Consider the following 18,898-nt stretch of genomic DNA (forward strand, 5'->3'; position numbering starts at 1 on the left):
ACTTAAATGAATAATAATTTTCTGGGGTTATTTAACACCTAGAGTACAGTACAGTAATACCTCGACTTACGCTACCCCGACTTACGCGAACTCGGAGTTACGCGATTTTCAAATCTCGTCGATTCGTCTTTTGTTTGAGCGCCACACAACTCTTGATTACTCACTCCTCCCACACTATTGTTCAGTGTCTATGTTTGGACGTGTCGCGCGGAATCGACACAAAGCTACAATTTGTGTTATTTATTTCTGCGTTTGTTATATGTACGGAGACTCGAGAGACTCTATGTGGGAGAGATGGCGCTGTTATTTATTTATATTTTGAAAATGGTTGCTTTTCGATATTGGAAGAAAGAAAGACTCCGTAAAAATTTACTATGAGTTTATTGTGGAAGGTAGCAACTTCTCCTACGATAGAAGAAGAGGTGAGGGAGAGTTTTACGAAAAAATCTTTAACGGATCAACTAGGACAAGCTATACGTAATTTACAACAGGAAAATATAGAAAACAATGCCCCTGTTATTGGAGGAGATAATATCGTTCGAGTTTGCAATTGTCTCGAAGCGATCTTCATTCATGGTTTAAAAGATCGATTAGTCAGTAAAGTATCGGCTGTCTTTTCAAATAATTACGATAAAATGCCAGAACCTAATTTCTGGCCTGTAATCACTATATATAGTCACAAGGACGTTTTATCACAAATAAATCATTTAACTCAAGTAAATACAGATGTTGGTAGATGCAGAGCTTGGTTAAGATTAGCCCTTAATGATGGTCTTATTACTAGTTACATCGAAGCGATGATCCAAGATAAGCCTACCCTGCAGTATTATTACCGTTCGACGGCGTACTTACAAGATCCCGAACAGCCCGACATCATGAAGACTTACCTCGACGGACTTTCCATTTTCGATTTTCAACTGACGNAAATCTGGGTTCAATTGGTTTTTGTTGAAATTAGTAATAGGTTCACTTAAATGAATAATAATTTTCTGGGGTTATTTAACACCTAGAGTACAGTACAGTAATACCTTGACTTACGCTACCCCGACTTACGCGAACTCGGAGTTACGCGATTTTCAAATCTCGTCGATTCGTCTTTTGTTTGAGACATCATGAAGACTTACCTCGACGGACTTTCCATTTTCGATTTTCAACTGACGTATAATTGCGTGATGTTAAATACTTGGTCTCCGGTTCCGTTGATGATGTCCGGAATTTGGATGCCGCCGCCCGGACCCGAACCCGTAATGCCCGCGATGGATGTTGTGCACTTTTTCTCGCAAGAATATAAGCCAAAAACTAAGAAAATAGTCGAAAATGTAGAACAAAAAGTAAGTGACTCAAAAGATAGTCAGATTAAAGAATCTGTCTCTTCTGACGATAAAGAACAGCAAGATAGTTTGGAAGTTCCAACAAAAGAATATAACAGTAAACAATGTAAAATTAAAAATGATATTACTTCGGATAGTTACGAAGCCGGCTCTTGTTCAAATGATATTGAAGATATTTTAGTTTACGAACCTGCAGCTTCACCAAATTCGGTTCCGGATTTAGATTTGGGGTTTGGCGAAACTACGTCGGATTCTGTTTCTTTAGAAGACACTCTAGGAAACAGGATATCTCGACAAGGCTGGTCGTCGTCATTTGATCAAGAAGAGAATGCCGAAAAAAAGGACTCCGATAATTCCGATAGTCAGAGCTACGATTCGTTATTACAGAGTTATAACAGAAATCGAAACAAACCTGTCGTTGGTACACCAGAAATTGCTGAATTTATGACTTCTGTTAAAATAAGTGATGAGGCAGATGTATTAGATCAAGAAAGTAAAAAGGTGAGTAATATTTAAAATTTTTTATTGTAATTTAATAAAACTTTTTGTATAAAATATTTTAAATGTAAATATGTGAAAAATATCTATCATTATTGGTTTTAGTTTAGTCATATTGTTACAAATATTTAAATCTGTAAATTCTGAGGAACTGAGACTCTACTTTTTTCTTTTTAAATAATAAAATTCTTGAACATAAAAGTTATTAACAAATTAGACATAATGTGAGAAATTGAATTTTGTCATTATCACTTTCATGTTTATATTTGAAAATTAATTTAAATTTTATGTAAATTAATGTTTTTGGTTTTAGAACCAATATTGTGAACACTTGAAATTAATTCTGCAATTGTCAAATAAGCAAAAAGCTATTAAAATAAAGAATTGAAGCAGAGATTTGCAGCTTTTACAAGTACATTTTTGACATGCCATGAGCAAGGATGTTCTTTATAGACATTTATAAAATTGGCTACAAATTCTTTCGTCTAGCAACAAGAATCCACCAAGGTCACTTTCCACAGTTAGATGTGTACTTATAAATGTGAGAACAGTTGAACTTGACGACCTTGCCTATGTGACTGACTGCATAGCTCATCGTAAAGCACATAGTTAAATGCATGTGTATAAAAAGCCACTATTGTTTATTGGAATTATCAATAAAGCAATAATTGAACTAATTCATGCATAAACAGATAGATCTATCAAAATAACAAATACATTAATTTACAATTTTTTCATATTTTATTCTCATCAATGTAATATAGACCTACATATAACAAAGAAAAGAAAATATTTAAAGTTAAAAATTTATGATGATAACATCAAAGTATTTAGATTAGCAATGGGCAATCTTTTCCGGATGCAGGCCATAAGGGAGTTTTATGGACTTCTGATAGGCTGCATACATTTTTTTCTTATGGAGTTGCAAGCTTTAAGCCTACCGAGTACCAACATACTCCATATTGCCAGTACATTAGGTACTAAAATGACATGTGCTAATGATTTTCAAACTATTAATATATAGTTTTACATCTTTTCACTGGTCAAATTTAGTTTGAATGTTTTTCATTATGAATATAAGCTTAATTGGGGTCAAATAATGACGTGACACAAAAACAGGAAAACAAAATTATGTTGCCAAAGTCCAGAGGTCACATATTAGGGTAGAAATCTAGATCCGTATGACGCGATTGGGACTTTAACAGAGCTGTAGAGCATATCAATAGGAACAAAAAAGTCAAAGGAACCATGCCTGTATGGACAACCCTTCGCGAGATATAGGCCCCCCAAAATGACAGTATGTGAACTTTTTGAGACCCTCAAAAAAGTGTAATCAAGCAATTTTTATAAGAGTGCTTTATTTGAATTTTATTGAAGTAATTAATATTACTTACATAACTTACTGTGTGAAAATTGCTTCATGAAATTATAAGTAGTGAGTTAATAAATCTGGGTTCAATTGGTTTTTGTTGAAATTAGTAATAGGTTCACTTAAATGAATAATAATTTTCTGGGGTTATTTAACACCTAGAGTACAGTACAGTAATACCTTGACTTACGCTACCCCGACTTACGCGAACTCGGAGTTACGCGATTTTCAAATCTCGTCGATTCGTCTTTTGTTTGAGCGCCACGCAACTCTTGATTACTCACTCCTCCCACACTATTGTTCAGTGTCTATGTTTGGACGTGTCGCGCGGAATCTACACAAAGCTACAATTTGTGTTATTTATTTCTGCGTTTGTTATATGTACGGAGACTCGAGAGACTCTATGTGGTGATTTCTTGAACCGTGAACGAATCAAATGACGAGATAAGATTAACGAGAACATTTATTAGCTTACATACATCCGACTTGGATTTTACACAAATTGCGAAATTATACCTCGACTTACGCGGTTATTGCTCGGTCCTACCTATTGCGTATGTTCGGGGTATTACTGTACATATACAGTTGACCCCCCTATAACGCTTAGATACGTTCCACGCTAATCGAATTTTACGTTATAGGAACGATTAAATACATGATCCAATCGCAGCCCGATAGGTGGGAACTTTACGGACTAAGGCTGTTCGAAAGGTTTTCTTCTATAAAATTAACCGATTCTAGACTAATTCCACTCAACATTTCCAAAACACGTATAATTTTTTGGGAATAATCCGTATAAACTATGCTATAAACAAAAAATTATAGGATTACTTACCGAGTGTGTACCGTTCGACTACGCCGTTGCTTAAAGCTGGTTTTCATCGCGGAACAGCACATTAAACGGCGGCCGCGATTTCTAATAACGAATTTTTCGCATAAAAATAACTTGACCTTTGGAGACATCATTAATATAAATAATTTTTATGGCCGTTGAATAAGAAGTGTTTCTTTCACAAGAAATGTATAAAATTAGTGCTGTATTAGACTTACGGTACCTAATTTACATACTGTACAGACGATAATAAACTCAACTTACTAGCCTAAAATCTCCGTAGCGTGTTGCCAGGCGGCAGAAAGCATATATATAATTATAATAAAGTTACAATAAATTAAGTTAATATATAATTATATATACAGTACCTAATTTATATATAATTAATATATAATTATATGTACAGTACCTAATTTATATATAATTTATATATAATACTAAACAGACGATAGCAAACTCAATTTAGCCGCTCCGTAGCGTGGCGCAGGGTCGGAGGAAAGTAGTTCGGCTGCTCATCCACTATTGGTCCAGACTCTATCAATCTTGTCGCGAAACGACGTTATAGGAGGTACGTTATACGAAAGTTGCTACAATTTTTTCGCTACATTATAGGAATTGTCGTTATAGGAACGTATGTTATAGGGGGGTCGACTGTACTTTTCATTTCAGATCAATCCATCTGTAACAAAAAGTATATCAGATCAGTCTTTGTAACATGATACAGATTGCTTCTATCATGTTAATTGGGGGAAAGTATGCAAGTAGGATTGAATTGTATTTGCTCCATGAATAAAACTGTTCACATAATGACAAAATGGGAGAGTGCATATTATTCATTCTTACTATACAATTTTGCAAAACTCTCTTAATACTTATTTTTTTCATCTATTTATTGGATATTTTAATAATGTCTTTACTTATCATTTATTAAGTTTTAAATACTTTTCATTGTCGACATTTAAACATATTTCTTCTTGTCAACTATCAGTTTGACTTTAACCGTGGAGGTCACCATCTTTAATTTTTTTTTATCTGATTCGAATGATCCATCCTCTGCTCAGATTAGTTTGATTGTGATACAATCAATCCTGGATGGCATTTGTATACATGGATATTGATTGATCAGATCGCTATAGTTTGTATGTATACAGGATTTGAACGATCAGAGTAATCTTAAATCAGTTTGATTCCAAATGTATATGCACTCCTAAATTGGGACCAGTTTCCCCATAAAGTCCACTGAGGAGGTCTTGGTAAATTGCCCATGTATTATGTTGCCTTATCACACCAATTCAATTATATCATACATGATAGAAAGCTAGAATAATGAATGACAAACCTTTCTTCAGAGGTAAACAAATTTGTCGTTAGGGTAACCTGCCTTCTGTAAAGTGTTGATGATCATTTAGTTATTCAAATCATTATAGTTGAAATACATTTGGATCTTAGAAAAACTGGAACTATAATATTATTTCTGTTAATCCCTGAACTATGACAATTCAGGAATGCAGTATTTATCTACTATGTAAGATAATACTGGGTCTCACTGATAGATGCCAAATTTTTCATCATATTTATCTTCTATATTTTGGGTCCACTTAATCTCTTATGAAGTAAGGATCTGGGATGATTTCAAGAAGTGTGACTTTTAACTTTTGTTCTAAAAGCTTAGAATTGGTTCAGTTTGTATGTTTTAAGGCAAGCAACAAGATAACTTTCTCTTTTATCTTTGGTTTTTATTGTTAATTTAATATAACTCTTTCAAAAATTTGTCCAAAATATTCAGAAAAATTGGAAACTTACATTTTTTATTTAGTTATACTTTTTAATTCAGTAAAATGAAATGTTTTATGAAAGTTTGAAGACTTAAAAAGGAGTTACTTATTCTTGATTTAGTAGGAAATCAATATATTATGTACAAATAATAATAATAAGTTTGACTTTAAAATTAAGAGTTATTTTTACAAGTAGTAATTTAAATAAATTTAAAATTAGAAATATGATTGCTGTAATCATATTATTATTTAAAATAATTATAGAAATAAATTTTATTTAGTAATTTGTAAATACTGTGACATTGTTTTGATAACTTTGGAAACAAAATACTATAAAGTTACATTATAAATAACTTTACTTATGACTTATGCAAATAATGATAATTCGATAACTAATTGTAAATTATGTATTTTATTTATCAGTTTGTAATGTGATAAAAGAAAAATTAATCTTGCTATTAGTTATCACTATATTCTATAGTTAAATTCGTCTGTATTATAGTTACTTTAACGTACAAAATTACCATAAGAATTCAGATATCGTTGTTATTACTGGATTTAAATAAAAGTTAATCCAGATAATTTGCCATGTCAAATAATCCTCCCATTTATTTGTTTAAATAATGAGGTCATGTTATATTTTGTTATCGTTTTCAACCTTGTTTATTAGTTTAGAAAATATCCGTGAAAGATAATATCTTTAAATCATCTAAATTCTAAGTATTCTCAGAATAAAAAAAAATAATGTTAGTCATTTTAGTGTAATGTCTTAATCAGTGGTACAGGAAGTTTTTATTTTATTATAACATATTTTCAAAATTTTTAATTTGAATGTTTTATCATTTATATTATTTTTATAATTTTTTTACTGAAAGAAAGGAGCAATAGTTTAATAATCAATCGATACTAATCAATTGAATGTAATATTTATAATGATTTTTAAATCTCTGAATTAAGTTTTGTTAGTAAGTTTCCTGATTGTGACATTTTTGTAATGATTAATATTGGAGTTGGATCAAAAGTTTTTTTTATTATACAGTAGAGCGTCGTTTATCCGAAAGTCGGTTATCCGAAAGAATTCCAGTCGGCCTAAAGTATAATTTTTATTTGTTTTTATATTTTTCAATGTATTTATTTCATTTGTAAAACATAAAGAAATCATTTTTAACTTTACAATAGCCACGATTATTATTTTAAAAAGTTTACGTTAGGCTTAACATCGACGAAAATTCAACATGAAGTGACGCGCAACGGAGAAAAATTTCAACACGGGATAGGTTATATTTTTTCGTACACAATCAGTTATCCGAACAACCCCAGTCCCCAATTGATTCGGATAAACGACGCTCTACTGTATCATATACAATAAAATCAATTCATTTTGGGTATTTAAAATTTATTAAAAATAAATATAATTTAAACCTATATACTGTATTTCCTAAATTCTAAGACACTATGAACTTGGATACACTTCTAGTTTATAATTGACTTTATTTAATTCAAAGAAAACTTTTTAAATAATCATTTTTGTTAAGTTTTGTTAGGCAAAAATAAGTTATAAAAACAATACAAATGTTATGAAATAGATAATGTCCAGCAGCCCTATTTTCATGTTCTTTTTCTTATAAGTATACAATAAAAATTAATATATAACTCTTAAAGCTGGATGCATAAACATACAAACACATCAGAATATCCGGCAACAAAAAAATATTTTAACTAAACTAATATTTTTGGTTGTCTTAATCAATCATTGTCAGATTTTAAACACATTTGACAGAAGAATGTAAATAGAACATAAATTTTTTAAAATGATGGAACGTTAATTTTATTGCTTGTGACCATATTTGTCACGAAAGATGTACATGTTTAATTAATGTTCCATCAGCATTACAGAAGAATATATTTAATTCACAAGTGCTTTCGACAATATATAACTGTCGTCGAAAGTACTTGTGAATTAAGCATATTTTTCCATAATACTGATAAACAGTTGTATGACTTATCTATTGTTGTTAGTAGTTGGCATCTAATGCTCCATCATTTAAAAAATTTTATATTCTTTTGTCAAATATATTTAAAACCTGATGATGACTGATTAAGATGATTGAAAATGTTAGCTTGTTTATTAAAATATTTTTCGTTGCTGACATTCTGATATTTTGATGTGTTTGTATGTACAGTAGATCCCCCTATAAAACCGTTTCCTATAGTTATGATTCCTATAAAAATTGTGGCATTATCCGTAAACAACGGTAAAAATAACTCCTATAATACGTAAAACGTCATCGGGCAGCCGAACTACTTACCCGCCGTCCGTAGCGCCACGCTACGGAGAGATTTCTATCGTCTGGACAGTATTATATAAATTATATATAAATTAGGTACTGTACNATGTATATGATAAATGCATTACAATGTTATTTAATATACATAGTAATAAATTATTGTAAAAATTCTAAAGATTTAGAGAAGAAGGAGATCTTAAATAAAGTAATTTTTGGCATGTCCTCATTTTTCAAATGATTACACTTGAAATCTTCTCATAGTACAAAACATTTTAGTTGATATGTCACTTGACAAGAACCAAACAAGTGAATTAAGAGATTCTTTTTCTCTTTACTATCACAATAACTACAAAACTTTTCTCTTGATATATTTATCCGGTAGCCCTTTAACAGAATCCAAAATTTATTAAGTCTAAGTTGTATAATGAGGCTTTTTTGGAAAAATTAGTCTCACAGTTTAAATAGTTTGTTGTACACCAACCTAAGTGCCTTTCAAACAAATTAACAGGATATATCATCTACTTCAGCTAAACAAAGCTGAAGTAGATGATATATCCTGATTCCACAGCTGGTCTGACCTAGTTTGAATTATAGCATTTAAGTGAGTTCTCAACAATGAAGCTGATCGAGTTGAAAACAAAAAGGAGTAACCAAAGTTATCAAAGTTATTCTTAACTGAAGCAGGCCAACTTTTCTTATCACATTTGACAGCTGTTAACAAAACATTATAAGTAATTCAGCACAAATCATATGAGGGTAACTTTTGACCGAAACAGAAGAATAGCCTTGACAAATTTCAATTCCAATGGAGGTCTTCCCAATTCAAGATAAACTGCAGAGCTTGAAGATGAACATTCTATTTTAAAAGTCTCTTAAAATATTTTATCTGTACTTTTTCTAGTTTAGACAGAAACTCCAGTCCCCAGACCAGAAATAAATAAGTGATCTGAGAACCAATAAAAGCATCAAAAAGTTTATAGATACTGCTTATGGAACTTAGCCTTATTCGTTTTTGTAGAGTAAGCATATAGCCTGTCTTATTCTGTATGCCTTTGGCTATTAAATCGAAATGATGATTATACACATCAGAAGAAGAAAAATGTATTCCTAGATACTTAAAATATGGCACAAAACTAATTTTGGTATTATTCACAAACATCTTATCAGATTTTAATAGTCTGCCTCCATTGTGAAAGACCATTCCCTTTGTTTTTTGTAAGTTAACTGTAAGATCATTTCTTTTAGCATAATTAACTAGAAGAAAAACAGAGAAAGTTTTTGTTGTAAACCCATTTTTGAATCTGCAAGCAGAACTACATCATTGGCGTACATTAAGCAATGCAGATCAACAGATTCTCCAAGAGCAAATCCTTAAGTTTCAGAGGTAGAAAACAATTGCGGTAAATCGTTAATAAATATTATAAACAACAGGGCTCTTAAAGGTTCCCTCTGAGGCAAACTACCACCAGAAATGACACCCTTAGTGTTTGCCAGATTGCCTCTCCAGTGATACCTTGTGTTACAAAATAAATTCTTAAATAGCTTGATGAACCAAGTTGAAATTCCTAATAAATGTAATTTTTTCCATAAAATATTAAAATTGATTCTATCAAAAGCCTTTCTCCAAATCCACAAATATCGAATGGATTTTACGGTCTTTTTCTTGACAGGACATACTGTATTAAACCATTTAGTATAAAGAAGTTGTACATAGTACCTCTTCCTCTAACAAATGCTCCTTGAAACTGGGAAATAACATTAAATTCTATTATCCATTGATTCAATCAATCTGCTAATATTCCAGTGAACAATTTTCTAAAGGTATTTAACAAAGCTATTGGATGATAGTTTTGAGGATTTAATTTGTCTCATTTCTTGTAAATCATTTCCATCAACACATTTTTCCAATGCTCAGGAAATGTTGTTATTTCCTTAAACTCGTTAAAGAATCTGAGTAATTCTAAACACATTTCATCAGGTAGGTATGTAATAAATTTATTTTTTATATCGTCCATACCAGGGACTGATTTTCTTTTAAGTTTGATAATTGAAGTTTTTAACTCAGGAAGTGAAATTGGATCATCTAAAATAGGAGAGACATTATCACGGTCAAAATCAAGAATTGAATCAGAACTTGGATGGCAAAAGTTATATTCTAAAAAACATTCCCAATCATGAAGAGGAATTTGAATATTGGATTTCTTTCCCATATTAAATCTATTAACAATAGACCAAAATTGTATAGAAGATCACGCAGACTGCAACTGTCTACTAATATTTGACCAGTAATTTTTCTTTTTAGTCTTGCGTAATGAACGAAAGATTGCATTGCCAAGGCTGCTATGAAAGAGTGTAGGTTCAAGGAGCTTGACCATCCATCCTACAGCTCGGACCTGGCTCCTAATGATTATTATAATCACAATATTTTATTAAATCTTCATTATTACGGGATATTCAAAATTTTCTCAGCGTCCTGTTGTTTAGTTTCTTCACTGTTCTACAGTCTCTGTCAAACCAAACTGAAGACAATAATTTTGTCATTCCCAGATATGTTATCATTCTAGATTGTTCAGCTGATGACTTAATCAAATCCAGAATTGCAGAATCTGTCCTCTATTCCATTACTTAAGACAATATTTACATATTTAGACAAAACTGTTTCAGAATATAAACTGGATTTGTCTTCTTTGCATATTAGTCCTTTTTTCTTGTCAATCAATTTAGATTTTCTATCCTCGCCAGTGTGTAAGGATTCAGAAATTACTAAATGATGGTCAGTCAATACATATAATCTTCAGAAATAAAAAAATTTATGCAATCTCTGCCAGACTCTCACTCAATATCATTAAATAGATTACTGAAGCACCCAGTTTGGATGTGTAAGTGATGATTCAAAAGGGTATCAACCATTTATTATGTATAAATTATAAGATTTCACTGGTTCAATAAGTAAATTTCCTCTTTTATTGCAAATTTCATCACTTGATAGTCGGATGTTTGAAATAGCATTCCCATGATAAATAGTGTCCATAGCCAAGACAATTCGTGCATTAAAATCACCTATCAGCATAATCTGAAGTATAATCAGAAATCAAATCTTCCAATTTTGCAATTAAAGTTTCAAAAATAGGAATATAAAGATATGCCAATATAATTATCATTTTTTTTTTTTACTATTGAACACAAGACTGTGTTATTATTAAAACACTTGGTGTTTATCCACTTTATTCAGTTGATACGGGCACTTTTACACGTTTCGGGCGTATAGCCCCTCATCAGTCAACTGATAAGAAGAAACATTTACATTAGATTATCACATTCTTTAAAAAATTTATATAATGATTCTAAAACATATAACATTTAAGACATACCATTTAAAAAATTTCGATGATACACGTACAGCACAAGTTATTATTTACTGCTGTTAGGATAAGTTGATAACAATGATAACATAAACCTACATACATTAAATTAAAAAAATAAAAGAATTTATTCTAAATGACAGCAATGATCGCACACCAAAAATCAACATTCAACTAAAAACTCATAAGCCAGGTGAAAAAATAAGACCCATAATAGACTTTAAATACGCAACGTTATACAACCTAGAAAAATTTTTAAAACAAAAACTTAAATCTATTCAAAATTCCAGATTTGCCATATTAAATACAGACGAGCTTCTAAAAGACATCACAGATATACAAATAGAAAAAAGTTTTAGAATTGCCAGTCTGGATATTGTTGATATGTACCCCTCCATGTCATGGGAAATAGTAGAAGAAAAACTAAAACAGATTAATATAGAACCAGAGATAATAGACCTAATAGAATTTTCTTATAGAAGTAACTATTTCGAAATTAACAAGAATTATTATACTCAGAATGAAGGTGTTAGTATGGGATCTGTTATTGGACCGAAGCTTGCCGAAATAGTGATGATAGACATAGACGAAGTAATTAACAAAATACAAGGAATAATAATTTATAAACGATACGTAGATGATATTCTGATTATATACGACAATAAGAAAATAACAATTGAACAGATAGAAGCAAGAATAAATAATATACATAAAGGAATTGAGTTTAAGATAGAAGAAGAAGACATCGTCAGTAATAGTATAAATTATTTGGACATAGTTATTAAAAGGAATGTGAATAGCTTGGAATTTGAACCCTTCAAAAAGTCTTGTGCCATTAACACAACTATAAAATACGATTCTCATATACCACTACATATAAAACAAAACATCTTCAATATGGAATATAATAAAATTAAAAATAGAACCAGCAAACCCATCAATATGGCCAAACACATATATGATTTAAAAAAGAAATTTATCTTGGATGGATACCCCAATCGATTAATTAGTACATGGGAAAAGAAAATAAATGATAAAATAAATAACAAGAAACATAATCAGAAAAAACAAAGCTCGGATATTAAATATATTAGTTTTCCGTATATAAAAGGTTTATATGAAGAAATTAACAAAGAAATGCAGAAAATAAACATAAAACTAGCACCTAAGTACGAAAAACTTCAAGCCAGAATAAAAGCCAAAAAACAAAATAATGAGACTAAAGAAGAAACCAAGAATGTAGTATATGAAATCCCATGTACTTGTAAAGATACCAATATTTATATAGGTGAAACCAAACGAAAATTAAGCATAAGATTAAAAGAACACATCGCTGATATGAAATATCATAGATTAAATTCAGTTTTTCATGATCATTGCCTATTAAACAACTGTAACATTGATAAAACTAATACAAAAATCTTATACAAAGAAAAGAACACATATAGTAGAAAATTTAAAGAAAGTGTAGCTATAATAAACTCTAAAAATTGTTTAAACAAGAATCTAAGCATTAAAATAAGTAACGATTGGCTAAAAATATTGTAATAATGAAAGATAGTTAGTATGTTTTAGAAAAATTCTAAAAATTTTTGTAAAAATATTTAATGTGTTCTGTTTACTTAGATACCTTTTGCTATTACAAATATTATGTAAAATCCGACCATCATGAATGGCAAAATGCAAATTAGCAATAAGACTCAATATTGTATAATGCCCAGGAAACAAAATTGTTAGAATATGCTAAGTGAGGTTTATCTATCTGATTCTGTTATGTGCAAATGAAATGTAGTGTGAAACCAACAAATATATTCATTAAACATTAGAAAGGATTCTGCCTATATATTCATCAACTTTAGTAAGAAGATAAAGGATGTGTCACGGCTACTTAACAGTAAGAAACAATTGTACACAAAAATTAGTATTGTTATGTGCGTTATCAGTATAAGCGTGTATAATTATACAGTGTTTTATTTTTTTAATTTAATGTATGTAGGTTTATGTTATCATTGTTATCAACTTATCCTAACAGCAGTAAATAATAACTTGTGCTGTACGTGTATCATCGAAAATTTTTTTAAATGGTATGTCTTAAATGTTATATGTTTTAGAATCGTTATATAAATTTTTTAAAGAATGTGATAATCTAATGTAAATGTTTCTTCTTATCAGTTGACTGATGAGGGGCTATACGCCCGAAACGTGTAAAAGTGCCCGTATCAACTGAATAAAGTGGATAAACGCCAAGTGTTTTAATAATAACACAGTCTTGTGTTCAATAGTAAATAAATACGAAAACACGGTTTCAAAAAACGAATAATTATCATTTCTCGTAGCCCTTTTGCTTTCAGTTAAATTTTACTCTAACAACCCATTATATGTTGCCATGATAGCAGCAAGTTCACTTTCCCCAGGTTTTTGTTTATACCTAGAAGTAATCTGCCCAAAGGTCTACCTCTTCCTAAGCTTTTAGTAGCCATCACCTCAAAATCTTTCAGTCTACTTGTTAATGCTTTTAACTCTCAAACACAATAGAGCTGTAGACCAAGTCTCAGTCAGTCCCAAATATCAGTTTTAAGATGACCAAGACAAAACCTTTCTCACTTGTTTCTAGTTATTTATACATGAGTACTCGTGTATAAACGGCTAGAAACAAGTGAGAAAGGTTACTCGTAAAGGAGTACTCGGGTATAAATGGCTACAAACAAGTGAGAAAGGTTTTGTCTTGGTCATCTTAAAATAGTTCTAGCTCCAAATGCATAGAAGTATCAGTTTTAGAAATATGTTTAACAAAACCACTATCATTCAGATTAGTTAGGAGGGTACCCTGGGGATTCCATGTTAAAACTTTCAATCCAACTGTACACTTCCTTGAATCAGAAAATGAAGATTTTGAGAATTTGCCATTCGATTTTCTACTAAAAAATCAAGTTTTAATAATTCTCCTCTATCTAGGTCTTAAGTATATCTCTCAGCACCAACCTGCAAAACATCAGTCATCAGTCGAACTCTCCTGCCTTCCAGCCTATAATCATGTAAAAAAAGGCACAAGTTTTTTCCATCTCAGTCTTGAATGCCAACATAAATCATCAAAAATTTGTATATTCTTCAATGCATCAGTAGCCTTTGTTTTTCTAATGTTACCGAAAATTAATTTCTTGTCTGCAAATGACTGTAACTCTACCAATACATTACCTGATTAGTTAAATTTCACTATCTTAACCATTGGAATTGATTTGATTCATCTATGTTTTGCACTTTTTCAAATCGGGACTGTCATCAGTCAGATCTTTAATTAAAATATTTTTCTTTATCATTTCATTTGACACCTTGTCTATAGAATGCAAGATCAACTGTTTTTCCGTTGCATGTCATCTTTAAGTTTAGAAATTTCTTCCAATTTAACCTCCAACTGGGTTAATCATTGTGTTCATTATGTAAATTAATCAACCAGTCAATCCTTGTATCAACCTCATCTAGAGTCAAAAGAAGCTTATCAAATCGGTCATCCAAATATGAGATAATTTCCCTAGGAATAGACTTACTTGAGTCTAATTTTGAAGAGAAAAAATCCTCCAGTCTCACTGACTTCATGGAAGGTTCACTCGTAGAACAATGTCGTTTTAATGTAGATGCCGATGATTGAATCTGTGAATGCGGCGGAGTACAATCAACAGGACCAGAATTTAATTCTATCCCACTTAATATTAACAACAACTCAAACAGCATTATCCAAAATTCGATATTTTCCATAATTTTAAAATTCAAAAGAATCTCACAAAAAAGTTCACCAACACTCTTCACAGCAAGCAGCACCCCCCATCATTATTATTAGCTTATCATTAGACACTGCTTTTCATTTAGGCTCGTTATGTGGATTTTTTTTAATTCCATCTATTTCCATTCTATCAAATTGTGCTTTTGTTGATAAAATTCATAGTTTTACTCCTCTCTTATAAGGGACTGACTGTCCAAAAATGATGTCCACACTGGATTTCATTAAATTTTACACAGTTTATGCATTTTATTATATTTATTTCAAAATTTTTTGTATGTTTCATTTCTACTTATGGTAGCTATCATTCATAAAGTGATGATGCGCAGGGCTGTTATGTTGGGTGTCTGAACAGAAGAAAGGGTTATAGAAACTTGAACGAATTGTAACAAAAGGGGAGAGTAAAAATTTCAAGAAAAATGCAAATGTAATTTAGGGTAGCCTTTAAGTGCTTAATTAGACTGCAGAAAATGGACTTGCACCATTTTTATAATCAGCGGTTATGTACTGTCATTTACCGATGAATTTTTAATTGATTAAAGCGTATGGTTATTTTAAAATACTAAGTGTGAATTGTTTATAAATAAAAAGTTCACACTAAATTATATGTATACTAGCTGTTACCCGCGACTTCGTCAGCGGAGGTTTTGCAAGCAAACCCCATTTACATCCAATATTTCAATAACCATAGTAATTGTTATATAACACCTACCGCTGAAGAGAATTGCCGAAAATCAAACGAACTATTTTCAATTTGATCAATTTTCTGAAACGTTTACAATCGTTCTATAATCGAACCAATACGCAATAACAAATTCGAATTTAAAACGGTTCGAACATTTTTAAAATCGAAATAGATAAAAATATTTATAACAATGTCTGAAATGTTATTAATTTAATACACCTAAGTACTCGATGAAAACTATATTCTCTCCCTCACCCCCCGCGGGGAAATTTCTAAAAATCCCTTCTTAGTGTACATTCTCATGGCATACCCTACTACAACGCAGATAAAAACAAAAAATCGCATCTAAAATAGCGCAGTAGAAGCCGTTCTTCCGGTTAAGCCTTAATGCTCTCCCTCACCCCCCCGCGTTGGAATTTCGAAAAATCCCTTCTTATTGTGCATTGCCATGGCATTCCCTACTAAAACGCAGATAAAAACAAAAAATCGCATCTAAAATAGCGCAGTAGAAGCCGTTTTTCCGGTTAAGACTTAATGCTCCCCCTCACCCCCCCGCGTTGGAATTTCGAAAAATCCTTTCTTAGTGTGCGTTTCCATGACGTACCCTAACTGTGTACCAAATTTCACCTCTTTAGGTTAAGCGGTTTGCTCTGGGCGATGATGAATCAGTGAATGAATGAGTGAGTCAGTCAGGACAAGCAATTTTATATATTTAGATTATGTGATTTCTCAATTTTTTTCCAAAAATGGATTTACACCACTTTCAAATTAAATGGTCCATTTCAAATAAGCAAAAATTTGTTAAAGAGTGCATCTTAGAAGTGAGAAATACAGTATATTTATTTCAGAACTACTTATTCTTAAAAGCTAAGTAATACATTTAATTTCCTGAATAAAAAGGAAGAAGAAACTTGTCTTTTGTGGTGCCTTTTAATTATAAATTATAGTATACTAAATATAAAAATAATAAATTCTGGCTAATATTTTCAGGAAATTAATCTTATTGAACAAAAGAATTCACATCTAAAGACAGAAGTTCTCTCTTCCTTTTTATTTATTAATTTTGGTGTAGTGACATCCTAAGCTTTTGTAATCATTTAATTTTATCTATCTATGGATGGACATTAAATATTAGAAATTATCAATTAAAATTTTGTGAATTTAACTTTATAATTTTATACATTTTATTATTTTCTATACAGTTTTTATATATTTCTATTTTTCAGCCTTCTTCTGTTCAGAGTAAAGAATTATCATTAGAAGCACTAGAATATGAAGTTATACCAAAAACTTATGTCTATACTTCAGAAAATACAGATGAATTTACAAAAAATCTTCTCTCGGTGTTAGGTAAAATCTGTCCGGAAAAAGGTCAAGATCAACAAAATTATAAATGTCATAATTGTGAATGTCCTCTTGGAATGATTTATGGTGAAGCCAAAATTTGTTCTTATGATGGCTACAATTATTGCTCGGAATGTCATGAAAATGATGTATATTATATTCCAGCTAAAATTATACATAATTGGGATTTTGAAATGTATCCAGTATCTAAACATGCTAAACGATTTTTACTTGAGATAGAAACACAACCTTTACTTGATTTGAAAACATTAAATCCTTCAATTTATTCCGTTATAGAAGAAATGTCACACTTGCAGATGTTACGTACACAGTTGGGATTTTTAAAATCGTATCTGTTTACTTGTCGGGAATCTATTGCCGAAGAACTCAGGCAGAAAATATGGCCCAGGGAGCATCTGTACGAGCATATTCATTTATATTCACTTGCAGATTTGCTTCAAGTTCCCAATAACAAATTGGCAAATACTTTGCAAAAATTAATAAGTTTTGCAAAGAAACACGTACTGAATTGTCAGTTATGTAAACTGAAAGGTTTCATATGTGAAATTTGCAATAATCCAAAAGTTATATATCCATTTGAGATTGACACAACATACCAATGTGAACACTGCTTGGCTGTCTATCACAGTTTGTGCATGAGTGTTTCGAAACCTTGTCCTAAGTGCGAACGTAAACAAAAAAGATTTGCCGCCAAAGATTTTACTTGGCTGGGAGAAGATGGTGATTAGACATGACTAATAAGTGACAAAGAATATTTTTCTTTAAAAAAAAAAAAAAAATATATAACAGAGTTCTGTTATCTTATGGAACTTTAATAGAACAACAATATGACAAAATTTCTTTTTTTGTTAAACAGTAAATATCAATTTACATCATCGGTACATCCAAGAATATTTAGACTTCCATTGCTTTTAAGATTTTATTATTTATGAATTTTAGATTATTGTTAAGGTAAATTAATCTATATAATATAAAAAGTGATCAATATATCAAAACGTACATAAGAATTACGTTAAATATAATATAATTATTGTTTATATTACTTGTCTTTTTTATATTTTTTTTATTTTTAAGCTATCTAAAATTATTTTATATTATAATCAATTAGCAGTACTTGATTTACATTAACATTTGAATAAATTAATATATTAAAACTTTAATTTATACAAAAAAAAATTCAAGCTTTGTTAAGTTAGTTTATTTATAAAACAGGTTTGTACGTATATTTAATTTTATTCAATTATTTTATATAAAAATTTGTTTTCTATAATAATGTTAAGAAATATATTTATTAATAAATTTAATATATACATACAAAAGAGTTTTCTAATGGTGCTATATACAAATCAGTATTATTGAAGCATTAACAGAAAGTGTTATTTGTTTAGAAATGAAACTTTAAAACTGTATTAATTGCATAAGCTTATTTCATATTTTAACTTTTTCTCTAGAGTATTATTTTGAAAATATAGTGTTATGCTGCTGTATAATGCTCAAATAGACATTAGAAAGAGACATTAAAATGTTTGTTTTTCCCCCATGTTGGAAAGGAGATAATGAAAGATGATTTTGGATAAATATATTTAATTAAAAAAGAAAACTAAGTCATTCAAATACA

At 30.4% G+C, this 18,898-nt stretch overlaps 1 protein-coding gene across 1 annotated transcript; it reads left to right on the forward strand.

Annotated features, from left to right (window-relative positions):
• The first annotated feature begins 304 nt into the window (after positions 1-304).
• LOC111618214 lies at positions 305-18,066 on the forward strand. The gene is made up of 3 exons (XM_023359695.1): positions 305-872; positions 1,110-1,832; positions 17,142-18,066. The coding sequence occupies exons 1-3, from the start codon at positions 375-377 to the stop codon at positions 18,006-18,008; spliced, it is 2,088 nt and encodes a 695-aa protein (XP_023215463.1). The 5' UTR covers positions 305-374; the 3' UTR covers positions 18,009-18,066.
• Positions 18,067-18,898: the final 832 nt, after the last annotated feature.

Source organism: Centruroides sculpturatus, unplaced genomic scaffold (genome assembly GCF_000671375.1).
Source record: "Centruroides sculpturatus isolate CEXI.00-Female unplaced genomic scaffold, Cexi_2.0 scaffold124, whole genome shotgun sequence".
Classification (NCBI taxonomy): Eukaryota; Metazoa; Arthropoda; class Arachnida; order Scorpiones; family Buthidae; genus Centruroides; species Centruroides sculpturatus.

Bases quoted from the DNA above. Each gene is read 5' to 3' on its own strand.
- LOC111618214 (XM_023359695.1), top strand. From the start codon at position 375: ATGAGTTTATTGTGGAAGGTAGCAACTTCTCCTACGATAGAAGAAGAG. The intron at 873-1,109 runs ATCATGAAGACT...TTTGTTTGAGAC, and splicing joins AAGATCCCGAACAGCCCGAC to ATCATGAAGACTTACCTCGA. The intron at 1,833-17,141 runs GTGAGTAATATT...TCTATTTTTCAG, and splicing joins TAGATCAAGAAAGTAAAAAG to CCTTCTTCTGTTCAGAGTAA.